A 27,935-nucleotide genomic window follows, 5' to 3' on the forward strand; every position below is an offset into this window, starting at 1 on the left:
CAAAAACAATAAGTTTGACATTACATTTTAAATTTATCTAATAGTTTACTTTAAACATGCTACGTGAGATATGGTTGAATATATTATTTATAACTTAGTGGGAGATATAATATATTGTTGACATTTATTTGTTTCTATGTGAATTTTATTCATTGTTTAGATTATAACTTGCTATGATAAATACATATATATTATGATGAATCTCAATCATAGAAGTGGAGACTTCTAAATCTAGCAGGTTGATATAATTGGATTATATCGAACCGGTCGGTTAGTTCTGTTAATTGTATATCAGCTATTGAATGGATCTAAGCTACTACTTTACGTAAGTTCTTAAACCTGAGGATATGTATATACCTTACGTGTATTTTCGGGTATCTTGTCTTACCAAGCAGTGAGGTCATTAATTTGGATTCAATATCTGGGTAAGATGGATAGTTGTGAGTGCGCAGTAAGAATATATTTGTTCAATATGGTATCTGCCTTGGATGGTGTATTCCCTTGGATTATTGTGCGGGAATTATTATTCTAGAATTGCGAGTGTCATTTAAATTGTTTAAGTGATTATTATAATAATAATATGAAAAACACATCAAGGACCAAAATATAAATTCTGCATAGGAGCTGATATGTAAGTGTTACACGCCTATGAGAATTTATGAATACCGGTACTAGCGGAGGAACTTAATGTTAGAAAGTAGAGGAAGGGTTTTGCTTTTATTAAAACAGGTAATTTTAGAGTTTGTCAATTAAAAGTCATTGGTGGAGTGACTTGTAATTTCTTAATCGTATTTGGAATTGTGTGAGACACAAGGAATTCTATACTGTTAAAGAAAGCTAAAATTTCTTGTATCCCAAAAGACCTAATTGTATTTGGAGAACTTTTTTGAGAACAAAAAGGATGACTCCTTATATGAAAACTATATAAGCGGAACAAGCTCTCTAAGCCAGAGACACATGCCATCTTCTTCTCCCGTCCTTGTACAATTAAGAATTTTGTGTGAAAGCCCAAAAGCTAGTAAACGTGTCTCTTTCTCACGTTTTCGTTTCTAACAAAGCCAAGGGAATAAGAAAAATCAACAGACATAAACTTTCTTCTTCTTTCTCTTAAGTTTACACAGTAAAGGTGATTGGTATAAGATAAAGGCTATAACAAGTTTGATATTCTCATAAATCAAAAGGAGTTTTGTTTTGCAATTGAAGACCAAAGCTACAACAAGTTTTCTTCTACCTCCCGTCACAGCGCAAATGGATGTTGTTCGGAGATAAAGCTTAAAGTGAGGATTCATCTGTGGTGTTTGCTGTTCTTGGAGATTTGTATTAGCGAGAGCTAAGGTACACAAATCTCTTAAATGCAATTTGCTATTATTAACATCTATGAACAAAGTTGGGTTTTGTTTAGAAAAATTTTAAAAACTCAATTCCGTTGCGTTTTTTGATCGATTCCTAACATAATATATCTTCGGAATAGTACACTCGTTAGTAAATTAGCACCTATTAACAACCCTCGAGAATTGTACTTTTCAAAAACACATTTATTAGTTCTCCCCAAGAAATCAGAGAGCATAGTTGAGGACCCAGTGACTTACTCGTACGGCTGTTTACTCCTTAGAGCAAGGGCTATGGATAGAGTCACTTTTTGCCGTTTTGAAACACAAAAAATTGTTGACGGCATTTGATTAGCCGTCCACACCAAAGTTTTTTTTTAATTTTTTTGTAATATTTTGAAAGATTTTATAAGATTCTTATTTATCTAAATATCTAATAATACCTAAAATATATTTAGTTATATTTTTATATTATGTTTTGACGATTTTAGACTCAAACGGCTCTTAATTTGCCGTTTTTTTTTCTCGTTTTTTCAACCGGCATTTGGTCAGCCGTGAAGTGGAGACTATCAGATACTGCATGATTGAGTTTGGGCCAAAGGGGTTTCCCTCAACCCATAGTAACACCAAATAAGGTCTTCTTTGGTTAGACTCTTTCGTTTAGGGTGGTTGGAGCACTTATCAAGTATTTACCATTCACTATTTTTGTCATTGGCTTCACGGAGAATTAATGTGCCGCTTCCGATCTACCAATTATAAGGTAAACAAATCTCTTGCACAAAATAGATTTTGCTCAATGGAAGATTCTTTGCAGTGAGATATAAGTTGCCAATTTCTGTCACTGATGGAGTAACGAGTTTACTTTTTTCAATTGGTCTTTAGGTTCATATACTTTTGAGGGAGTTGAGTTAAGCGCGGTGTTAAGCAAATTAAATGCTACTTCGGGCAACATGTAAATTTTGGCTTGTATTTTTCATGCAATTGGTATTGGACGAGAATTCTTGATGAATTCTCATGGTTACGATCATCGTTGCTTCTGCTCTTCTCTGCTATTTTGAATAATCATCTTCTTCTTCATCGATCTTTCATTTTGTTTCTGTTTTTCAAATCTTATAAGTTACAGATCTGCTTTAATGGAAAATCCAACCTCATTTTCGATTCCTAAAATTCCAACAAATCAATTGATGAGTATGCTTACTTTGAAGCTCACCGATTCTTATTTTATCACCTGGAAATCTCTGATGTTACCTGTGATTAGAAAATTCAAGATTATAAATTTCTTGATAGATCTCATGATGTCCTGTTCAATTCACAAATCGTACCAACGCTAACAACGGTGTAGAGAATCCTCTTTATACATATTGGGTAGATGAAGACTCTGCAATTATCATGTGGATAAATTCCAAAATTTCTGATATGCTAATTTATTACTTTGCTAATGCTTCTACACCTTATGAATTGTGGAAGGTATTTCAGATAGATTTGCTTGTATTTCTTCAACTCATTCAATTCAGTTGAGAACAAAATTATTGACTATCAAGAAAGGTAATTCTTTTATTGTTGCTAACACTATTGAGATTAAGATGATCACAAATGAATTAGCTGCTTGTGGATATATTTTTCTGATATGAAATTGTGGTATTCACACTAACTGGTCTTGGTCATTTAATTCTTTTGCTACTTCTATAAGGCTTCGCAATCCTACTATTTCAAGCATTGAGTTACATACTCTTTTACTTAGTGAGGATATTGTTTGTCAAAGTCATCTTACTGTCAATAATGAAGAATCCACTTATAGAGCATTCTTTTCCAATGCAAGAGGATATAGTAGAGGTACTAGAGGATTTAATCCTAGTATAGGAGGTCGTGGATTTGGTAGAGGTTTTGGTAGACAATCGGGAACTTTACTAACTCCATCAACACCTTTTCCAACTACTGTTACAAGACCAGCTGATCTTGCATCTGGAGACAAGCCTACATGTCATCTCTGTCGCAAATATGGACATCCTGCTGATGAATGTTGGAGTAGCATGAATTTTGCATATCAAGGTCGTGATCCTCTTAAACATCTCTAGGATATGCTTACTATTGCAAATATCTTAGGTGAAAATCCATGATATATGGATTCTGGATCAACAAATCACCTGACAGCTGATTCTTTTCAAATTGCTTCTACTTCAGCTTATTTTGGTGGTGAATTTGACACTACTTCTAATGGTGCAGGTATGTCTATTTTACGATCTGGTTCTTCAGTCATCTTAGTACCACATCAACATTTCATCTATAACATATACTTCATGTTCCGTTAGCTAAACAAAACTTGATTTTGTTCATAAATTCACAAGATATAGTAATTGTTCTCTTACATTTACTTCCTCTGGTTTTACTGCTAAGGACATACACACCACGAGGATTCTTATTCAAGGGACCATTAAGAATTGATTGTATCGAATGATCTCTGACACATTACCTTTTTTAGCTTCAACCACAAATACTTCTACTGCTTTTTCATGTGCCAAAGCTTCATCAACTGTTTTGGCATAGAAGGCAAGCACATCCTTCTTTTCAAACCTTTTCAATACTTGCTAAGTTAATAAATGTCTCTGACATCAGTATCAAACCTCTTAATTTTCTGAATGCCAGCTAATAAAATCATATAAGTAACCCTTTAATGTATCTATTTCTGTTTCTACATTTCCACTACAACATCATATGAATGTATGGGGTCCTGCACCTGTTACTTTTGTAGTTATATTTCACTATTATGTCTTAATTGATGATTCTTCCAAGTTTTGTTAGGTATATCTCTCACTCTTAAGTCTGATTTTCGAAACCCGTTTATGCATTTCAAAGCTTATATTGAGAATCTGTTAAATCTTGAAATTAAGACTATAAGAACTGATGGTGGAGGGGAGATTGTTAACAAGACCTTAAAAGAAATTCTTCTAGACATTGGTATTCAACATGAAGTTACTTGTCAACATTCTCCTGAGCAGAATGGGGTGTCATAATCTAAGCATAAACACCTCCTTGCTACAAGAAGAACCTTTTTGATATAATCTGGTTTATCTTTTGAGTATTGGTTTGATGCACTCTCAACTGCAAATTGTGTAATCAAAACAGACTTCAAGGTTAGCGTCTTTTGACCCTCCATATAAATGTGTTTAATAAACGACCTGACAATTTGTGTTTGAAGACTTTTAGATGCTTATGTTTTCCTTGGTCCACGCCATACACTTCAAATTAACTTCAGCCAAGAAGTGTGAAGTGCATTTTTCTTGGCTATAGTTCTCACAACAAGGTATATAGAAGTTTAGATCCATCCATTAAAAGAGTTTTTGTTTTTAGACATGTTGTTTTTCATGAAGTGGTTTTTTACCCTACATTCCAGGATACTTCACAACTGACACTATATTTCTTGACTTTCCTCTCCATTCTGTTTTGTTAGCTAAGTGACATAAGTGATATTCCAGTATTTCTGGTTTCTCAATCATATACTTTTTAGTTAGATACTTCTCAATCAGATTGTCATCCAGAAATTATTAATACTTCTTATGCTTCACAAACTTCTACTACATCATCTGACATTTCACTACACCATTTTTTAGAGATTAGCAACGGAATATAGACGTTGCTGAATGGGGTTGCAAAGGCAGGACCTGTTGCAAAACACTCTGTTGCATTTTTTCGCGACGGCACGTGCCGTTACGACTTTGTTTATTCGCAACCGATAGTTATCGTGCTAAGCTGTTTCTAATTACCGGAATACCCCTACCCGGAACTAAATGTTATTGGTTCTGGTTCTAATTTAGCAACAGATTGAGGGTGTTGTTAACATTTTGCAACATAACATAAAAGGTCAAGTCTTCATTGACCTGGTCAAAATCCATTTCCCCCCTGCAGTCACCCAGTTCCCCGTATTCATCATTTCCACAGATACAAAAACTATGTTATTCATTCATTCAACATACAAAACTGTATCATATTATGAAAAATGGATTCTTCAATTGATGTTAACAAAAAGTATGAGTATTTGATACAAATGTATTCTAAGTATCACAACAAACTAGTGTACACATTAGAAACATACTTGGTTCCTAAATTCCTAAGTTCTTCTAACTTAAATCACTATAAGGAGATACTACATAAACTTACAAATCTTGCAGCTGCTAAGGGACCTAATGGATGCTGCTTTGTTCTCCAACCTTAATTTCTGATCTCATAACACAACATCATTCATCAACCAGCGAACAAAGCATCACAAATTCTTCCAATCAGATAACCATTATGCTTATAAAGATTGAGTCAAAAACTAATAAAGAAATAATACGATGTATAAGTACAAGCAGGCAAAATCTGTGGAAATGATGAATATGGGTAACTGTATAAGTTACCATTGTCTCTAATCCTCCTTCCAATGACCTAGGTTAAAACAATGATACAACAAAAGCTTGCGCATATAATTGGTGTTCTGTAAACACATTGAATCTGCACCAGAATTTGGGGATCATCTTGTAATCCAGCTGAAGTAGCATCTTGCAAGCATAATACACAAAACTATCCCCTAAAACTGTTCTTGTTTTATTTAGTACAAAACATTCACCAAAATCTTGAGTCTTGACTATACTAAAAACGAAACTAAGAACTGGTAAACTACTATGTAATTTAAGATATATGACATACCATCAGTCATCTTGGCCTCGATGTTGGAAACATATTTATCATCATTCACACGGTCATAACCATAGCGAAGCTTCCATGAATGAATATGCTCAACTGTAGAGAGTTCACAATCCACTGAAAAAATCCAAGCAATTTGCTATCAAAGTAATTCACACATTCATAATATTGGGCAAAAAGTTAGAATGTAACACAGTCAATGCCCTGAAACTATCTTTACCAATTAACAATCAATGTTCATTACAAAGTCGATGCACATTTTTAGTCAAGAGCTTATCTTTAAGAGCTTTGAGAGATGGTTCCAGGTCTGACAATAGAATATTCTTTGTTATAGCATAAAAGCAAAGAAAAAGTTTCTTTTGTGAGCACAGTAAGCTTAAAAGAAAAAGATTTGTCAGAACTGACCAGAGAAGGCAAGTCTGAATGATAGAGTTGCACTTTTGAACAGTTAGCTTATGTCATATATGCACCTCAAGGACATAATGACCTGCATCCCTATCTGTATAATGAGATAATGAGATGAACTATACAGAAAAGAGTCCTAGTCAAAACCAATTGTACTATCCATCCATCTCAAAATACTTCCACCCCCTTAATCTATATCTCAACTTTCTAACACCGATATCATATGATTCTGATAAACTATTAATGCGTCACAACTTTCCATTTTATACAGGAAAATATAAAATATGACCACTAACGAAACCCTGCTCTAAAGACGTGAATGATAGAATTCGTCAAGTTAAAATCGAGTGAAGAAACATAAAATTGATGATACAGATATACTAACCAGAATTCCTCATCTTCCCCATCCACTGAGTCCACCAATAGAGAAAGTATGTTAGCCAGGTGCTTCTATAAATACGATGTTCAAGACCAAACATCAGATATGGAAGCGGAGTCTTTATGAGTTCCAGGAAGAAGCTTTTTGTAAGATTGAATGTAGAGAAATAAAATGAGATGATAAATATCAACAGTAAGAGCATTTGATTGAGTAGGGATGGGACCAAAATCAGATGAAGGGAGCACAAAAGCAAGTGTATGAATAACAAGATGAGCATAATCTATAGAGATATTAACGACTTGAGAAATGCCATCAGCACCAATACGACATGAAGTTTCTTACCATCCAGCAATTTCCTTGGCTGGGATTCCAATTAACAGGGATGACATAAGTCCAAGACATGCTGCTATCTGGATAAAGCTCCCATAAGTACCTCTTACAAAAGAAGGTGAAACCTGCTTACATATAATAAGAGCCACTTCATATCAGAAAATGTTAACAGTAAGCAAAGACTCAATAAACAATTTCAAGAGTACCGAACAAATGAATCACATACCTCAGTTACATAGAGAGAAGCAACATATGGACCTACACCCATGCCTGTTCCAACAAGAAACCTCCCAAGAAGCATACCTTCCAGGATTTCTGTTATCGCGCTGCAAGCATATGGTCAAAGAAATCTTTTCTAATAAGCTACATTTGAACTTAATAAACAAAGAAACGAAATTGTTCAAAACAACACAAGGATTTTACCTAAGAAAAGACCCAATAATCATTGGTAAATCACTCAACTGAAAACCCCTACGACGCCATACATCATCTTCTGTTGAACCACTTAAAATGGACCCAAGAAATGCACCACCAAGACATGTACTCACCACCAGACCTTTAAGTCATCATTATCAAGAAAAACAAAACACTTAAAAACCTACAGATGCAAACCAGGCTATATATGAAGTAAAGTATAAATCTATCAAGGGACATATATACCTTCAGCAAGGGAATTCCTGCTAAAACCAAGATCCAGTGAAATACTTTCAAGTGGTTCTCTCACTACCCTGTACCCAACAAATTCAAATACACATACAACCATCCTTAACCACACACTTTTACACAACATAATAGTAATACTTATTTGCACCCTTTTAGATACTTTTTCAGACAACACATATGAAAATAGAGTTTTTACCCGACAACAAAGATGAAAAGATAGAGTTTTTACCCAAGATGGTAACCAAATAAAAAGGAAGAAATGACATAATATCCATGAAGGATTCACCGATTCCTTTAATAGAGTCTCCTGCACATGCACGAAACCCATACACGAATCAGAACTCTTGTCACGTTCAAATTACATCATTATAATCTACAAATACATTCAGGTTTCAAATCAACACAAAAATTGAAATTAAGCTTTACTTATATGAATTTTAAGAATTGATTCACCTGAAGTATCTAATTTATCATCATCAACATCTGACAAGTACGTCGAGAACCCATCTCGAAGAGTTTGCCGTTCCTTCATACCCGCAATTCAAAATAACCAACTTTTCCGCCTAAATTTTACCCTAGTGCGGAACCACAATACAACACTGTCATTACCTACAAAAAACAACAGCAACCAATATTTCCAATCAACTACATCAGATGACTACAGACTCTACACAAAAACTCTAATGAACTGAACTTCAGTTCTTCAATCTTGACAAACCCTAACATGAAAAAAAAAAGGTATTTGATTCAGATAAACAACAAACCATAAAATGGAAAGAAAAATAAATAGAAAAACTGAAATCAAAAGAATCAGATTCACAAGTGAAATCGAAAAACTCAAATCAAAGATCAAACCCTAAAACCGAAAAACTTAAACGAAACCCTAGGATTCGATAAACTTAAATCAAAATTTTAAATCCTAGAAATCAAAGTCTCGAACCCTAAAAATCGTAACTGAAACCCTAAATATCAAAATCTGTAAACCCTAAGAAACTTGTTAAAGATTATACCTGATGATACACTTCTACACGATGATAGAGTTCAGAGATTGAGAAGAGAATGAAGAGCTCAGCTGAGCAGATCGAGATGGAGATGAAGATGAAGATGGAGAGGAGAGGAAAGAGTGAGTCTATGTCTGTGGCGGAGAAAAAAAGAAGATAAAATCGAGTAAGGGGCAGGATATAGGTCAACTTTGGCTAAAGGGTGGAAACAAAGAGAAGCATACTTGACCGAAGTTTGACTTGGGCGTAGTTATCAGTCCTAGTGTTCCCGACCACACACGTGTTTCACACGCTTGAACCCAGGGTAGTTGCTATTCGCAACCTTGCTGGCGCGGTTGCTGAATTCGTAACAGATATACGCCGTTGCGAAAACTTAGCAACGGAGATTTCGCAACGGTTCTTGTGTCGTTGCAAACCTGGGTTACAAATGCCTTAAAATAGTGTAGTGTTTTCAACTCCACAGTTTCAACTATACCATCTGATGCTTCTACAACTGCTATTACTAATTTTATGCAAACAAAATCCAAGAATGGTGTTTTCAAACCTAATGTATTTTTTGCTACTAAGTATGCTCTTTCATCTACTCATCTTTCTCATCTTGCAGTTTCTACTCCAACTTGTTATTCTCAAGCTTCCAAAGTTCCAGTTTGGCAAAAAATAATGAAAAATAAGTACACGGCTCTCAAGGATGCAAACTCTTGGACATATGTACCACCTTATCCTTCTCAGAACTTAATTGGATATAAGTGGGTTTTCAAAATTAAATACAATGCAGATGGTTCTATAGAGAGGCACAAACCTGAGTGTCTTGATTATACTGGCACATATAGTCCAGTTGTTAAACCTTCTACTATAAAAGTAGTATTATCTCTTGCAGTTAAATTTGAATGGCAACTCAGACAATTATACATAATAATTCCTTTCTTCATGGGGATTTAAAGGAGGATGTCTACATGTCACAACCTCCTGGATTTCAAGACAAGAACCATCCAACTCATGTGTGTAAGATGAGCAAATATTTATATGGCCTGAAGCAGGCACCAAGAGCATGGTATAACAAACTCATGGATGCTCTTATAGCTATTGATTTTGTCCCATCTCTTGCTGATTCTTCTTTATTTATTAAAAAATTAAGTTCTCAATTAACATCAACTTAGTTTATGTTGATGATATTATCATCACTGGCAACGGTTCATTTCATTGTGATTCTGTTATCAAACATTTATGGACTCAATTTCTAGTTAAGGATTTAGGCCAACTATATTACTTACTGGGATTAGAAGTTAAAAATAACAAGAATGGTCTTTTTATTTCTTAGACAAAGTATGCCCTGGATTTATTGAACAAGATTAATCTTGTTGGAATGAAGCCTTGTTCAACTCCTTGTCCTTCTTCATTTAAACTCAGTGTAAATGATGAAGATCTCTTGATTAACCTTATAAAATATATGTCTATTGTGGGATCTATTCAGTATTTAAATTGGACCAGACCTGAATTATGTTTTGCAGTAAACCAAATTTGTCAATTTATGCACTCTCCCACAACATCTCATTTGAGTGCTGCTAAGAGAGTGCTGATGTGATGCCCCAACTCTATAGCCTGCTTAGCTATGGGATTATAACCTAATTGAAGCATCAAATCCAGATTATCAATCTTAAGAACCATATTCACATAAAGTGCTTACAAATAAACCCAAACTCTCTGATACAGTATGTTTGAAAGTCTCTCATATTATATAAATATATAATTGTGTTGTTTTACAGAATAAAGGAAGAATACATATAATACAGATACACGACAACACTATATTCGATAGAGCACTAATCTACGAAAATTGATATCTCCGCACGCATCATTCCTTCTGATTACTGAAACTGAAGTGGGAACAAGTGAGCACGTCGTCCCAAAGGGTTCCCAAAGAAAATATATAACTTCCAAGTAATCACTAACATGATTCACAATTCTAAGAACAGAAATTGAAAAGAAGAGTAATGAATCTAAACATTCAGCAATTCATGCAACAAGAAGCAAGTGTTATCCTATCCTCTCCAAACTTATTGGAGAAGACGACGCGAGAACAACCCTAATCAATAAATAATTTGTTTACCTTATAATTGGTACACAAATCTCTTAAATGCAATTTGCTATTATTAACATCTATGAACAAAGTTGGGTTTTGTTTAGAAAAAATTTAAAAACTCAATTCCGTTGCGTTTTTTGATCGATTCCTAACATAATATATCTAATATATCTTCGGAATAGTACACTCGTTAGTAAATTAGCACCTATTAACAACCCTCGAGAATTGTACTTTTCAAAAACACATTTATTAGTTCTCCCCAAGAAATCAGAGAGCATAGTTGAGGACCCAGTGACTTACTCGTACGGCTGTTTACTCCTTAGAGCAAGGGCTATGGATAGAGTCACTTTTTGCGGTTTTGAAACACAAAAAATTGTTGACGGCATTTGATTAGCCGTCCACACCAAAGTTTTTTTTTATTTTTTTTAATATTTTGAAAGATTTTATAAGATTCTTATTTATCTAAATATCTAATAATACCTAAAATATATTTAGTTTATATTTTTATATTATGTTTTGACGATTTTAGACTCAAACGGCTCTTAATTTGCCGTTTTTTTTTTCTCGTTTTTTCAACCGGCATTTGGTCAGCCGTGAAGTGGAGACTATCAGATACTGCATGATTGAGTTTGGTCTACCCATAGTAACACCAAATAAGGTCTTTTTTGGTTAGACTCTTTCGTTTAGGGTGGTTGGAGCACTTATCAAGTATTTACCATTCACTATTTTTGTCATTGGCTTCACGAAGAATTAATGTGCCGCTTCCAATCTACCAATTATAAGGTAAACAAATCTCTTGCACAAAATAGATTTTGCTCAATGGAAGATTCTTTGCAGTGAGATATAAGTTGCCAATTTCTGTCACTGATGGAGTAACGAGTTTACTTTTTTCAATTGGTCTTTAGGTTCATACTTTTGAGGGAGTTGAGTTAAGCGCGGTCTTAAGCAAATTAAATGCTACTTCGGGCAACATGTAAATGTTTGGCTTGTATTTTTCATGCAATTGGTATTGGACGAGAATTCTTGATGAATTCTCATGGCTACGATCATCGTTGCTTCTGCTCTTCTCTGCTATTTTGAATAATCATCTTCTTCTTCATCGATCTTTCATTTTGTTTCTTGGTTTTTCAAATCTTATAAGTTACAGATCTGCTTTAATGGAAAATCCAACCTCATTTTCGATTCCTAAAATTCCAACAAATCAATTGATGAGTATGCTTACTTTGAAGCTCACCGATTCTTATTTTATCACCTGGAAATCTCTGATGTTACTTGTGATTAGAAAATTCAAGATTATGAAATTTCTTGATAGATCTCATGAATGTCCTGTTCAATTCACAAATCGTACCAACGCTAACAACGGTGTAGAGAATCCTCTTTATACATATTGGGTAGATGAAGACTCTGCAATTATCATGTGGATAAATTCCAAAATTTCTGATATGCTAATTTATTACTTTGCTAATGCTTCTACACCTTATGAATTGTGGAAGGGTATTTCAGATAAATTTGCTTGTATTTCTTCAACTCATTCAATTCAGTTGAGAACAAAATTATTGACTATCAAGAAAGGTAATTCTTTTATTGTTGCTAACACTATTGAGATTAAGATGATCACAAATGAATTAGCTGCTTGTGGATATATTATTTCTGATATGAAATTGTGGTATTCACACTAACTGGTCTTGGTCATTTAATTCTTTTGCTACTTCTATAAGGCTTCGCAATCCTACTATTTCAAGCATTGAGTTACATACTCTTTTACTTAGTGAGGATATTGTTTGTCAAAGTCATCTTACTGTCAATAATGAAGAATCCACTTATAGAGCATTCTTTTCCAATGCAAGAGGATATAGTAGAGGTACTAGAGGATTTAATCCTAGTATAGGAGGTCGTGGATTTGGTAGAGGTTTTGGTAGACAATCGGGAACTTTACTAACTCCATCAACACCTTTTCCAACTAATGTTACAAGACCAGCTGATCTTGCATCTGGAGACAAGCCTACATGTCATCTCTGTCGCAAATATGGACATCCTGCTGATGAATGTTGGAGTAGCATGAATTTTGCATATCAAGGTCGTGATCCTCTTAAACATCTCTAGGATATGCTTACTGTTGCAAATATCTTAGGTGAAAATCCATGATATATGGATTCTGGATCAACAAATCACCTGACAGCTGATCTTTTCAAATTGCTTCTACTTCAGCTTATTTTGGTGGTGAATTTGACACTACTTCTAATGGTGCAGGTATGTCTATTTTACGATCTGGTTCTTCAGTCATCTTAGTACCACATCAACAGTTTCATCTATAACATATACTTCATGTTCCGTTAGCTAAACAAAACTTGATTTTGTTCATAAATTCACAAGATATAGTAATTGTTCTCTTACATTTACTTCCTCTGGTTTTACTGCTAAGGACATACACACCACGAGGATTCTTATTCAAGGGACCATTAAGAATTGATTGTATCGAATGATCTCTGACACATTACCTTCTTTAGCTTCAACCACAAATACTTCTACTGCTTTTTCATGTGCCAAAGCTTCATCAACTGTTTTGGCATAGAAGGCAAGCACATCCTTCTTTTCAAACCTTTTCAATACTTGCTAAGTTAATAAATGTCTCTGACATCAGTATCAAACCTCTTAATTTTCTGAATGCCAGCTAATAAAATCATATAAGTAACCCTTTAATGTATCTATTCTGTTTCTACATTTCCACTACAACATCATATGAATGTATGGGGTCCTGCACCTGTTACTTTTGTAGTTATATTTCACTATTATGTCTTAATTGATGATTCTTCCAAGTTTTGTTAGGTATATCTCTCACTCTTAAGTCTGATTTTCGAAACCCGTTTATGCATTTCAAAGCTTATATTGAGAATCTGTTAAATCTTGAAATTAAGACTATAAGAACTGATGGTGGAGGGGAGATTGTTAACAAGACCTTAAAAGAAATTCTTCTAGACATTGGTATTCAACATGAAGTTACTTGTCAACATTCTCCTGAGCAGAATGGGGTGTCAATCTAAGCATAAACACCTCCTTGCTACAAGAAGAACCTTTTTGATATAATCTGGTTTATCTTTTGAGTATTGGTTTGATGCACTCTCAACTGCAAATTGTGTAATCAAAACAGACTTCAAGGTTAGCGTCTTTTGACCCTCCATATAAATGTGTTTAATAAACGACCTGACAATTTGTGTTTGAAGACTTTTAGATGCTTATGTTTTCCTTGGTCCACGCCATACACTTCAAATTAACTTCAGCCAAGAAGTGTGAAGTGCATTTTTCTTGGCTATAGTTCTCACAACAAGGTATATAGAAGTTTAGATCCATCCATTAAAAGAGTTTTTGTTTTTAGACATGTTGTTTTTCATGAAGTGGTTTTTTACCCTACATTCCAGGATAAGTTTTTTGTTAGATAAGTGTGAAGTGCATTTTTCTTGGTTTCTCAATCATATACTTTTTAGTTAGATACTTCTCAATCAGATTGTCATCCAGAAATTATTAATACTTCTTATGCTTCACAAACTTCTACTACATCATCTGACATTTCACTACACCATTTTTTAGAGATTAGCAACGGAATATAGACGTTGCTGAATGGGGTTGCAAAGGCAGGACCTGTTGCAAAACACGCTGTTGCATTTTTTCGCGACGGCACGTGCCGTTACGACTTTGTTTATTCGCAACCGATAGTTATCGTTGCTAAGCTGTTTCTAATTACCGGAATACCCCTACCCGGAACTAAATGTTATTGGTTCTGGTTCTAATTTAGCATCAGATCGAGGGTGTTGTTAATATTTTGCAACATAACATAAAAGGTCAAGTCTTCATTGACCTGGTCAAAATCCATTTCCCCCCTGCAGTCACCCAGTTCCCCGTATTCATCATTTCCACAGATACAAAAACTATGTTATTCATTCATTCAACATACAAAACTGTATCATATTATGAAAAATGGATTCTTCAATTGATGTTAACAAAAAGTATGAGTATTTGATACAAATGTATTCTAAGTATCACAACAAACTAGTGTACACATTAGAAACATACTTGGTTCCTAAATTCCTAAGTTCTTCTAACTTAAATCACTATAAGGAGATACTACATAAACTTACAAATCTTGCAGCTGCTAAGGGACCTAATGGATGCTGCTTTGTTCTCCAACCTTAATTTCTGATCTCATAACACAACATCATTCATCAACCAGCGAACAAAGCATCACAAATTCTTCCAATCAGATAACCATTATGCTTATAAAGATTGAGTCAAAAACTAATAAAGAAATAATACGATGTATAAGTACAAGCAGGCAAAATCTGTGGAAATGATGAATATGGGGAACTGTATAAGTTACCATTGTCTCTAATCCTCCTTCCAATGACCTAGGTTAAAACAATGATACAACAAAAGCTTGCGCATATAATTGGTGTTCTGTAAACACATTGAATCTGCACCAGAATTTGGGGATCATCTTGTAATCCAGCTGAAGTAGCATCTTGCAAGCATAATACACAAAACTATCCCCTAAAACTGTTCTTGTTTTATTTAGTACAAAACATTCACCAAAATCTTGAGTCTTGACTATACTAAAAACGAAACTAAGAACTGGTAAACTACTATGTAATTTAAGATATATGACATACCATCAGTCATCTTGGCCTCGATGTTGGAAACATATTATCATCATTCACACGGTCATAACCATAGCGAAGCTTCCATGAATGAATATGCTCAACTGTAGAGAGTTCACAATCCACTGAAAAAATCCAAGCAATTTGCTATCAAAGTAATTCACACATTCATAATATTGGGCAAAAAGTTAGAATGTAACACAGTCAATGCCCTGAAACTATCTTTACCAATTAACAATCAATGTTCATTACAAAGTCGATGCATTTTTTTAGTCAAGAGCTTATCTTTAAGAGCTTTGAGAGATGGTTCCAGGTTGACAATAGAATATTCTTTGTTATAGCATAAAAGCAAAGAAAAAGTTTCTTTTGTGAGCACAGTAAGCTTAAAAGAAAAAGATTTGTCAGAACTGACCAGAGAAGGCAAGTCTGAATGATAGAGTTGCACTTTTGAACAGTTAGCTTATGTCATATATGCACCTCAAGGACATAATGACCTGCATCCCTATCTGTATAATGAGATAATGAGATGAACTATACAGAAAAGAGTCCTAGTCAAAACCAATTGTACTATCCATCCATCTCAAAATACTTCCACCCCCTTAATCTATATCTCAACTTTCTAACACCGATATCATATGATTCTGATAAACTATTAATGCGTCACAACTTTCCATTTTATACAGGAAAATATATAATAAAATATGACCACTAACGAAACCCTGCTCTAAAGACGTGAATGATAGAATTCGTCAAGTTAAAATCGAGTGAAGAAACATAAAATTGATGATACAGATATACTAACCAGAATTCCTCATCTTCCCCATCCACTGAGTCCACCAATAGAGAAAGTATGTTAGCCAGGTGCTTCTATAAATACGATGTTCAAGACCAAACATCAGATATGGAAGCGGAGTCTTTATGAGTTCCAGGAAGAAGCTTTTTGTAAGATTGAATGTAGAGAAATAAAATGAGATGATAAATATCAACAGTAAGAGCATTTGATTGAGTAGGGATGGGACCAAAATCAGATGAAGGGAGCACAAAAGCAAGTGTATGAATAACAAGATGAGCATAATCTATAGAGATATTAACGACTTGAGAAATGCCATCAGCACCAATACGACATGAAGTTTCTTACCATCCAGCAATTTCCTTGGCTGGGATTCCAATTAACAGGGATGACATAAGTCCAAGACATGCTGCTATCTGGATAAAGCTCCCATAAGTACCTCTTACAAAAGAAGGTGAAACCTGCTTACATATAATAAGAGCCACTTCATATCAGAAAATGTTAACAGTAAGCAAAGACTCAATAAACAATTTCAAGAGTACCGAACAAATGAATCACATACCTCAGTTACATAGAGAGAAGCAACATATGGACCTACACCCATGCTGTTCCAACAAGAAACCTCCCAAGAAGCATACCTTCCAGGATTTCTGTTATCGCGCTGCAAGCATATGGTCAAAGAAATCTTTTCTAATAAGCTACATTTGAACTTAATAAACAAAGAAACGAAATTGTTCAAACAACACAAGGATTTTACCTAAGAAAAGACCCAATAATCATTGGTAAATCACTCAACTGAAAACCCCTACGACGCCATACATCATCTTCTGTTGAACCACTTAAAATGGACCCAAGAAATGCACCACCAAGACATGTACTCACCACCAGACCTTTAAGTCATCATTATCAAGAAAAACAAAACACTTAAAAACCTACAGATGCAAACCAGGCTATATATGAAGTAAAGTATAAATCTATCAAGGGACATATATACCTTCAGCAAGGGAATTCCTGCTAAAACCAAGATCCAGTGAAATACTTTCAAGTGGTTCTCTCACTACCCTGTACCCAACAAATTCAAATACACATACAACCATCCTTAACCACACACTTTTACAACAAATAAGTAATACTTATTTGCACCCTTTTAGATACTTTTTCAGACAACACATATGAAAAGATAGAGTTTTTACCCGACAACAAAGATGAAAAGATATAGTTTTTACCCAAGATGGTAACCAAATAAAAAGGAAGAAATGACATAATATCCATGAAGGATTCACCGATTCCTTTAATAGAGTCTCCTGCACATGCACGAAACCCATACACGAATCAGAACTCTTGTCACGTTCAAATTACATCATTATAATCTACAAATACATTCAGGTTTCAAATCAACACAAAAATTGAAATTAAGCTTTACTCTATATGAATTTTAAGAATTGATTCACCTGAAGTATCTAATTTATCATCATCAACATCTGACAAGTACGTCGAGAACCCATCTCGAAGAGTTTGCCGTTCCTTCATACCCGCAATTCAAAATAACCAACTTTTCCGCCTAAATTTTACCCTAGTGCGGAACCACAATACAACACTGTCATTACCTACAAAAAACAACAGCAACCAATATTTCCAATCAACTACATCAGATGACTACAGACTCTACACAAAAACTCTAATGAACTGAACTTCAGTTCTTCAATCTTGACAAACCCTAACATGAAAAAAAAAAGGTATTTGATTCAGATAAACAACAAACCATAAAATGGAAAGAGAAAAATAAATAGAAAAACTGAAATCAAAAGAATCAGATTCACAAGTGAAATCGAAAAACTCAAATCAAAGATCAAACCCTAAAACCGAAAAACTTAAACGAAACCCTAGGATTCGATAAACTTAAATCAAAATTTTAAATCCTAGAAATCAAAGTCTCGAACCCTAAAAATCGTAACTGAAACCCTAAATATCAAAATCTGTAAACCCTAAGAAACTTGTTAAAGATTATACCTGATGATACACTTCTACACGATGATAGAGTTCAGAGATTGAGAAGAGAATGAAGAGCTCAGCTGAGCAGATCGAGATGGAGATGAAGATGAAGATGGAGAGGAGAGGAAAGAGTGAGTCTATGTCTGGCGGAGAAAAAAAGAAGATAAAATCGAGTAAGGGGCAGGATATAGGTCAACTTTGGCTAAAGGGTGGAAACAAAGAGAAGCATACTTGACCGAAGTTTGACTTGGGCGTAGTTATCAGTCCTAGTGTTCCCGACCACACACGTGTTTCACACGCTTGAACCCAGGGTAGTTGCTATTCGCAACCTTGCTGGCGCGGTTGCTGAATTCGTAACAGATATACGCCGTTGCGAAAACTTAGCAACGGAGATTTCGCAACGGTTCTTGTGTCGTTGCAAACCTGGGTTACAAATGCCTTAAAATAGTGTAGTGTTTTCAACTCCACAGTTTCAACTATACCATCTGATGCTTCTACAACTGCTATTACTAATTTTATGCAAACAAAATCCAAGAATGGTGTTTTCAAACCTAATGTATTTTTTGCTACTAAGTATGCTCTTTCATCTACTCATCTTTCTCATCTTGCAGTTTCTACTCCAACTTGTTATTCTCAAGCTTCCAAAGTTCCAGTTTGGCAAAAAATAATGAAAAATAAGTACACGGCTCTCAAGGATGCAAACTCTTGGACATATGTACCACCTTATCCTTCTCAGAACTTAATTGGATATAAGTGGGTTTTCAAAATTAAATACAATGCAGATGGTTCTATAGAGAGGCACAAACCTGAGTGTCTTGATTATACTGGCACATATAGTCCAGTTGTTAAACCTTCTACTATAAAAGTAGTATTATCTCTTGCAGTTAAATTTGAATGGCAACTCAGACAATTATACATAATAATTCCTTTCTTCATGGGGATTTAAAGGAGGATGTCTACATGTCACAACCTCCTGGATTTCAAGACAAGAACCATCCAACTCATGTGTGTAAGATGAGCAAATATTTATATGGCCTGAAGCAGGCACCAAGAGCATGGTATAACAAACTCATGGATGCTCTTATAGCTATTGATTTTGTCCCATCTCTTGCTGATTCTTCTTTATTTATTAAAAAATTAAGTTCTCAATTAACATCAACTTAGTTTATGTTGATGATATTATCATCACTGGCAACGGTTCATTTCATTGTGATTCTGTTATCAAACATTTATGGACTCAATTTCTAGTTAAGGATTTAGGCCAACTATATTACTTACTGGGATTAGAAGTTAAAAATAACAAGAATGGTCTTTTTATTTCTTAGACAAAGTATGCCCTGGATTTATTGAACAAGATTAATCTTGTTGGAATGAAGCCTTGTTCAACTCCTTGTCCTTCTTCATTTAAACTCAGTGTAAATGATGAAGATCTCTTGATTAACCTTATAAAATATGTCTATTGTGGGATCTATTCAGTATTTAAATTGGACCAGACCTGAATTATGTTTTGCAGTAAACCAAATTTGTCAATTTATGCACTCTCCCACAACATCTCATTTGAGTGCTGCTAAGAGAGTGCTGATGTGATGCCCCAACTCTATAGCCTGCTTAGCTATGGGATTATAACCTAATTGAAGCATCAAATCCAGATTATCAATCTTAAGAACCATATTCACATAAAGTGCTTACAAATAAACCCAAACTCTCTGATACAGTATGTTTGAAAGTCTCTCATATTATATAAATATATAATTGTGTTGTTTTACAGAATAAAGGAAGAATACATATAATACAGATACACGACAACACTATATTCGATAGAGCACTAATCTACGAAAATTGATATCTCCGCACGCATCATTCCTTCTGATTACTGAAACTGAAGTGGGAACAAGTGAGCACGTCGTCCCAAAGGGTTCCCAAAGAAAATATATAACTTCCAAGTAATCACTAACATGATTCACAATTCTAAGAACAGAAATTGAAAAGAAGAGTAATGAATCTAAACATTCAGCAATTCATGCAACAAGAAGCAAGTGTTATCCTATCCTCTCCAAACTTATTGGAGAAGACGACGCGAGAACAACCCTAATCAATAAATAATTTGTTTACCTTATAATTGGTACACAAATCTCTTAAATGCAATTTGCTATTATTAACATCTATGAACAAAGTTGGGTTTTGTTTAGAAAAAATTTAAAAACTCAATTCCGTTGCGTTTTTTGATCGATTCCTAACATAATATATCTTCGGAATAGTACACTCGTTAGTAAATTAGCACCTATTAACAACCCTCGAGAATTGTACTTTTCAAAAACACATTTATTAGTTCTCCCCAAAAAATCAGAGAGCATAGTTGAGGACCCAGTGACTTACTCGTACAGCTGTTTACTCCTTAGAGCAAGGGCTATGGATAGAGTCACTTTTTGCGGTTTTGAAACACAAAAAATTGTTGACGGCATTTGATTAGCCGTCCACACCAAAGTTTTTTTTTATTTTTTTTAATATTTTGAAAGATTTTATAAGATTCTTATTTATCTAAATATCTAATAATACCTAAAATATATTTAGTTTATATTTTTATATTATGTTTTGACGATTTTAGACTCAAACGGCTCTTAATTTGCCGTTTTTTTTTCTCGTTTTTTCAACCGGCATTTGGTCAGCCGTGAAGTGGAGACTATCAGATACTGCATGATTGAGTTTGGTCTACCCATAGTAACACCAAATAAGGTCTTTTTTGGTTAGACTCTTTCGTTTAGGGTGGTTGGAGCACTTATCAAGTATTTACCATTCACTATTTTTGTCATTGGCTTCACGAAGAATTAATGTGCCGCTTCCAATCTACCAATTATAAGGTAAACAAATCTCTTGCACAAAATAGATTTTGCTCAATGGAAGATTCTTTGCAGTGAGATATAAGTTGCCAATTTCTGTCACTGATGGAGTAACGAGTTTACTTTTTTCAATTGGTCTTTAGGTTCATATACTTTTGAGGGAGTTGAGTTAAGCGCGGTCTTAAGCAAATTAAATGCTACTTCGGGCAACATGTAAATGTTTGGCTTGTATTTTTCATGCAATTGGTATTGGACGAGAATTCTTGATGAATTCTCATGGCTACGATCATCGTTGCTTCTGCTCTTCTCTGCTATTTTGAATAATCATCTTCTTCTTCATCGATCTTTCATTTTGTTTCTTGGTTTTTCAAATCTTATAAGTTACAGATCTGCTTTAATGGAAAATCCAACCTCATTTTCGATTCCTAAAATTCCAACAAATCAATTGATGAGTATGCTTACTTTGAAGCTCACCGATTCTTATTTTATCACCTGGAAATCTCTGATGTTACTTGTGATTAGAAAATTCAAGATTATGAAATTTCTTGATAGATCTCATGAATGTCCTGTTCAATTCACAAATCGTACCAACGCTAACAACGGTGTAGAGAATCCTCTTTATACATATTGGGTAGATGAAGACTCTGCAATTATCATGTGGATAAATTCCAAAATTTCTGATATGCTAATTTATTACTTTGCTAATGCTTCTACACCTTATGAATTGTGGAAGGGTATTTCAGATAAATTTGCTTGTATTTCTTCAACTCATTCAATTCAGTTGAGAACAAAATTATTGACTATCAAGAAAGGTAATTCTTTTATTGTTGCTAACACTATTGAGATTAAGATGATCACAAATGAATTAGCTGCTTGTGGATATATTATTTCTGATATGAAATTGTGGTATTCACACTAACTGGTCTTGGTCATTTAATTCTTTTGCTACTTCTATAAGGCTTCGCAATCCTACTATTTCAAGCATTGAGTTACATACTCTTTTACTTAGTGAGGATATTGTTTGTCAAAGTCATCTTACTGTCAATAATGAAGAATCCACTTATAGAGCATTCTTTTCCAATGCAAGAGGATATAGTAGAGGTACTAGAGGATTTAATCCTAGTATAGGAGGTCGTGGATTTGGTAGAGGTTTTGGTAGACAATCGGGAACTTTACTAACTCCATCAACACCTTTTCCAACTAATGTTACAAGACCAGCTGATCTTGCATCTGGAGACAAGCCTACATGTCATCTCTGTCGCAAATATGGACATCCTGCTGATGAATGTTGGAGTAGCATGAATTTTGCATATCAAGGTCGTGATCCTCTTAAACATCTCTAGGATATGCTTACTGTTGCAAATATCTTAGGTGAAAATCCATGATATATGGATTCTGGATCAACAAATCACCTGACAGCTGATTCTTTTCAAATTGCTTCTACTTCAGCTTATTTTGGTGGTGAATTTGACACTACTTCTAATGGTGCAGGTATGTCTATTTTACGATCTGGTTCTTCAGTCATCTTAGTACCACATCAACAGTTTCATCTATAACATATACTTCATGTTCCGTTAGCTAAACAAAACTTGATTTTGTTCATAAATTCACAAGATATAGTAATTGTTCTCTTACATTTACTTCCTCTGGTTTTACTGCTAAGGACATACACACCACGAGGATTCTTATTCAAGGGACCATTAAGAATTGATTGTATCGAATGATCTCTGACACATTACCTTCTTTAGCTTCAACCACAAATACTTCTACTGCTTTTTCATGTGCCAAAGCTTCATCAACTGTTTTGGCATAGAAGGCAAGCACATCCTTCTTTTCAAACCTTTTCAATACTTGCTAAGTTAATAAATGTCTCTGACATCAGTATCAAACCTCTTAATTTTCTGAATGCCAGCTAATAAAATCATATAAGTAACCCTTTAATGTATCTATTTCTGTTTCTACATTTCCACTACAACATCATATGAATGTATGGGGTCCTGCACCTGTTACTTTTGTAGTTATATTTCACTATTATGTCTTAATTGATGATTCTTCCAAGTTTTGTTAGGTATATCTCTCACTCTTAAGTCTGATTTTCGAAACCCGTTTATGCATTTCAAAGCTTATATTGAGAATCTGTTAAATCTTGAAATTAAGACTATAAGAACTGATGGTGGAGGGGAGATTGTTAACAAGACCTTAAAAGAAATTCTTCTAGACATTGGTATTCAACATGAAGTTACTTGTCAACATTCTCCTGAGCAGAATGGGGTGTCAGAATCTAAGCATAAACACCTCCTTGCTACAAGAAGAACCTTTTTGATATAATCTGGTTTATCTTTTGAGTATTGGTTTGATGCACTCTCAACTGCAAATTGTGTAATCAAAACAGACTTCAAGGTTAGCGTCTTTTGACCCTCCATATAAATGTGTTTAATAAACGACCTGACAATTTGTGTTTGAAGACTTTTAGATGCTTATGTTTTCCTTGGTCCACGCCATACACTTCAAATTAACTTCAGCCAAGAAGTGTGAAGTGCATTTTTCTTGGCTATAGTTCTCACAACAAGGTATATAGAAGTTTAGATCCATCCATTAAAAGAGTTTTTGTTTTTAGACATGTTGTTTTTCATGAAGTGGTTTTTTACCCTACATTCCAGGATAAGTTTTTGTTAGATAAGTGTGAAGTGCATTTTTCTTGGTTTCTCAATCATATACTTTTTAGTTAGATACTTCTCAATCAGATTGTCATCCAGAAATTATTAATACTTCTTATGCTTCACAAACTTCTACTACATCATCTGACATTTCACTACACCATTTTTTAGAGATTAGCAACGGAATATAGACGTTGCTGAATGGGGTTGCAAAGGCAGGACCTGTTGCAAAACACGCTGTTGCATTTTTTCGCGACGGCACGTGCCGTTACGACTTTGTTTATTCGCAACCGATAGTTATCGTTGCTAAGCTGTTTCTAATTACCGGAATACCCCTACCCGGAACTAAATGTTATTGGTTCTGGTTCTAATTTAGCATCAGATCGAGGGTGTTGTTAATATTTTGCAACATAACATAAAAGGTCAAGTCTTCATTGACCTGGTCAAAATCCATTTCCCCCCTGCAGTCACCCAGTTCCCCGTATTCATCATTTCCACAGATACAAAAACTATGTTATTCATTCATTCAACATACAAAACTGTATCATATTATGAAAAATGGATTCTTCAATTGATGTTAACAAAAAGTATGAGTATTTGATACAAATGTATTCTAAGTATCACAACAAACTAGTGTACACATTAGAAACATACTTGGTTCCTAAATTCCTAAGTTCTTCTAACTTAAATCACTATAAGGAGATACTACATAAACTTACAAATCTTGCAGCTGCTAAGGGACCTAATGGATGCTGCTTTGTTCTCCAACCTTAATTTCTGATCTCATAACACAACATCATTCATCAACCAGCGAACAAAGCATCACAAATTCTTCCAATCAGATAACCATTATGCTTATAAAGATTGAGTCAAAAACTAATAAAGAAATAATACGATGTATAAGTACAAGCAGGCAAAATCTGTGGAAATGATGAATATGGGGAACTGTATAAGTTACCATTGTCTCTAATCCTCCTTCCAATGACCTAGGTTAAAACAATGATACAACAAAAGCTTGCGCATATAATTGGTGTTCTGTAAACACATTGAATCTGCACCAGAATTTGGGGATCATCTTGTAATCCAGCTGAAGTAGCATCTTGCAAGCATAATACACAAAACTATCCCCTAAAACTGTTCTTGTTTTATTTAGTACAAAACATTCACCAAAATCTTGAGTCTTGACTATACTAAAAACGAAACTAAGAACTGGTAAACTACTATGTAATTTAAGATATATGACATACCATCAGTCATCTTGGCCTCGATGTTGGAAACATATTTATCATCATTCACACGGTCATAACCATAGCGAAGCTTCCATGAATGAATATGCTCAACTGTAGAGAGTTCACAATCCACTGAAAAAATCCAAGCAATTTGCTATCAAAGTAATTCACACATTCATAATATTGGGCAAAAAGTTAGAATGTAACACAGTCAATGCCCTGAAACTATCTTTACCAATTAACAATCAATGTTCATTACAAAGTCGATGCACATTTTTAGTCAAGAGCTTATCTTTAAGAGCTTTGAGAGATGGTTCCAGGTCTGACAATAGAATATTCTTTGTTATAGCATAAAAGCAAAGAAAAAGTTTCTTTTGTGAGCACAGTAAGCTTAAAAGAAAAAGATTTGTCAGAACTGACCAGAGAAGGCAAGTCTGAATGATAGAGTTGCACTTTTGAACAGTTAGCTTATGTCATATATGCACCTCAAGGACATAATGACCTGCATCCCTATCTGTATAATGAGATAATGAGATGAACTATACAGAAAAGAGTCCTAGTCAAAACCAATTGTACTATCCATCCATCTCAAAATACTTCCACCCCCTTAATCTATATCTCAACTTTCTAACACCGATATCATATGATTCTGATAAACTATTAATGCGTCACAACTTTCCATTTTATACAGGAAAATATATAATAAAATATGACCACTAACGAAACCCTGCTCTAAAGACGTGAATGATAGAATTCGTCAAGTTAAAATCGAGTGAAGAAACATAAAATTGATGATACAGATATACTAACCAGAATTCCTCATCTTCCCCATCCACTGAGTCCACCAATAGAGAAAGTATGTTAGCCAGGTGCTTCTATAAATACGATGTTCAAGACCAAACATCAGATATGGAAGCGGAGTCTTTATGAGTTCCAGGAAGAAGCTTTTTGTAAGATTGAATGTAGAGAAATAAAATGAGATGATAAATATCAACAGTAAGAGCATTTGATTGAGTAGGGATGGGACCAAAATCAGATGAAGGGAGCACAAAAGCAAGTGTATGAATAACAAGATGAGCATAATCTATAGAGATATTAACGACTTGAGAAATGCCATCAGCACCAATACGACATGAAGTTTCTTACCATCCAGCAATTTCCTTGGCTGGGATTCCAATTAACAGGGATGACATAAGTCCAAGACATGCTGCTATCTGGATAAAGCTCCCATAAGTACCTCTTACAAAAGAAGGTGAAACCTGCTTACATATAATAAGAGCCACTTCATATCAGAAAATGTTAACAGTAAGCAAAGACTCAATAAACAATTTCAAGAGTACCGAACAAATGAATCACATACCTCAGTTACATAGAGAGAAGCAACATATGGACCTACACCCATGCTGTTCCAACAAGAAACCTCCCAAGAAGCATACCTTCCAGGATTTCTGTTATCGCGCTGCAAGCATATGGTCAAAGAAATCTTTTCTAATAAGCTACATTTGAACTTAATAAACAAAGAAACGAAATTGTTCAAAACAACACAAGGATTTTACCTAAGAAAAGACCCAATAATCATTGGTAAATCACTCAACTGAAAACCCCTACGACGCCATACATCATCTTCTGTTGAACCACTTAAAATGGACCCAAGAAATGCACCACCAAGACATGTACTCACCACCAGACCTTTAAGTCATCATTATCAAGAAAAACAAAACACTTAAAAACCTACAGATGCAAACCAGGCTATATATGAAGTAAAGTATAAATCTATCAAGGGACATATATACCTTCAGCAAGGGAATTCCTGCTAAAAAAGATCCAGTGAAATACTTTCAAGTGGTTCTCTCACTACCCTGTACCCAACAAATTCAAATACACATACAACCATCCTTAACCACACACTTTTACAACAAATAAGTAATACTTATTTGCACCCTTTTAGATACTTTTTCAGACAACACATATGAAAAGATAGAGTTTTTACCCGACAACAAAGATGAAAAGATAGAGTTTTTACCCAAGATGGTAACCAAATAAAAAGGAAGAAATGACATAATATCCATGAAGGATTCACCGATTCCTTTAATAGAGTCTCCTGCACATGCACGAAACCCATACACGAATCAGAACTCTTGTCACGTTCAAATTACATCATTATAATCTACAAATACATTCAGGTTTCAAATCAACACAAAAATTGAAATTAAGCTTTACTCTATATGAAATTTTAAGAATTGATTCACCTGAAGTATCTAATTTATCATCATCAACATCTGACAAGTACGTCGAGAACCCATCTCGAAGAGTTTGCCGTTCCTTCATACCCGCAATTCAAAATAACCAACTTTTCCGCCTAAATTTTACCCTAGTGCGGAACCACAATACAACACTGTCATTACCTACAAAAAACAACAGCAACCAATATTTCCAATCAACTACATCAGATGACTACAGACTCTACACAAAAACTCTAATGAACTGAACTTCAGTTCTTCAATCTTGACAAACCCTAACATGAAAAAAAAAAGGTATTTGATTCAGATAAACAAACCATAAAATGGAAAGAGAAAAATAAATAGAAAAACTGAAATCAAAAGAATCAGATTCACAAGTGAAATCGAAAAACTCAAATCAAAGATCAAACCCTAAAACCGAAAAACTTAAACGAAACCCTAGGATTCGATAAACTTAAATCAAAATTTTAAATCCTAGAAATCAAAGTCTCGAACCCTAAAAATCGTAACTGAAACCCTAAATATCAAAATCTGTAAACCCTAAGAAACTTGTTAAAGATTATACCTGATGATACACTTCTACACGATGATAGAGTTCAGAGATTGAGAAGAGAATGAAGAGCTCAGCTGAGCAGATCGAGATGGAGATGAAGATGAAGATGGAGAGGAGAGGAA

General features: G+C 34.5%; 1 protein-coding gene and 5 long non-coding RNA genes across 6 annotated transcripts; 1 reads left to right on the top strand and 5 right to left on the bottom strand.

Moving 5' to 3' along the window:
• Window positions 1-5,342: 5,342 nt before the first annotated feature.
• Window positions 5,343-8,902, bottom strand: LOC113320478. Its single transcript, XR_003346122.1, has 9 exons — window positions 8,796-8,902; window positions 8,239-8,394; window positions 8,015-8,092; window positions 7,783-7,850; window positions 7,546-7,678; window positions 7,349-7,448; window positions 7,135-7,247; window positions 6,799-6,863; window positions 5,343-6,125 (listed from the first exon to the last, which is right to left on the bottom strand). It is a non-coding gene; the product is annotated as an uncharacterized LOC113320478 (long non-coding RNA).
• Window positions 8,903-15,582: 6,680 nt separating this feature from the next.
• Window positions 15,583-16,759, bottom strand: LOC113320873. The gene is made up of 3 exons (XR_003346330.1): window positions 16,654-16,759; window positions 16,318-16,382; window positions 15,583-15,640 (listed from the first exon to the last, which is right to left on the bottom strand). It is a non-coding gene; the product is annotated as an uncharacterized LOC113320873 (long non-coding RNA).
• A 154-nt stretch (window positions 16,760-16,913) lies between these two features.
• LOC113320874 lies at window positions 16,914-18,422 on the bottom strand. The gene is made up of 6 exons (XR_003346331.1): window positions 18,316-18,422; window positions 17,757-17,912; window positions 17,532-17,609; window positions 17,300-17,367; window positions 17,063-17,195; window positions 16,914-16,966 (listed from the first exon to the last, which is right to left on the bottom strand). It is a non-coding gene; the product is annotated as an uncharacterized LOC113320874 (long non-coding RNA).
• Window positions 18,423-21,669: 3,247 nt separating this feature from the next.
• On the top strand, window positions 21,670-22,477 carry LOC113323987. The gene is made up of 2 exons (XM_026572333.1): window positions 21,670-22,040; window positions 22,093-22,477. The coding sequence occupies exons 1-2, from the start codon at window positions 21,670-21,672 to the stop codon at window positions 22,475-22,477; spliced, it is 756 nt and encodes a 251-aa protein (XP_026428118.1).
• A 3,949-nt stretch (window positions 22,478-26,426) lies between these two features.
• LOC113320473 lies at window positions 26,427-26,834 on the bottom strand. The gene is made up of 3 exons (XR_003346120.1): window positions 26,814-26,834; window positions 26,577-26,709; window positions 26,427-26,479 (listed from the first exon to the last, which is right to left on the bottom strand). It is a non-coding gene; the product is annotated as an uncharacterized LOC113320473 (long non-coding RNA).
• A 19-nt stretch (window positions 26,835-26,853) lies between these two features.
• Window positions 26,854-27,932, bottom strand: LOC113320474. Its single transcript, XR_003346121.1, has 4 exons — window positions 27,826-27,932; window positions 27,270-27,425; window positions 27,044-27,121; window positions 26,854-26,879 (listed from the first exon to the last, which is right to left on the bottom strand). It is a non-coding gene; the product is annotated as an uncharacterized LOC113320474 (long non-coding RNA).
• Between the last annotated feature and the right edge of the window lie 3 nt (window positions 27,933-27,935).

Source organism: Papaver somniferum, chromosome 11 (assembly GCF_003573695.1).
Source record: "Papaver somniferum cultivar HN1 chromosome 11, ASM357369v1, whole genome shotgun sequence".
Classification (NCBI taxonomy): domain Eukaryota; kingdom Viridiplantae; phylum Streptophyta; class Magnoliopsida; order Ranunculales; family Papaveraceae; genus Papaver; species Papaver somniferum.

Bases quoted from the DNA above. Each gene is read 5' to 3' on its own strand.
- LOC113323987 (XM_026572333.1), top strand. From the start codon at position 21,670: ATGAAATTTCTTGATAGATCTCATGAATGTCCTGTTCAATTCACAAAT. The intron at 22,041-22,092 runs GTATTCACACTA...TACTTCTATAAG, and splicing joins ATTTCTGATATGAAATTGTG to GCTTCGCAATCCTACTATTT.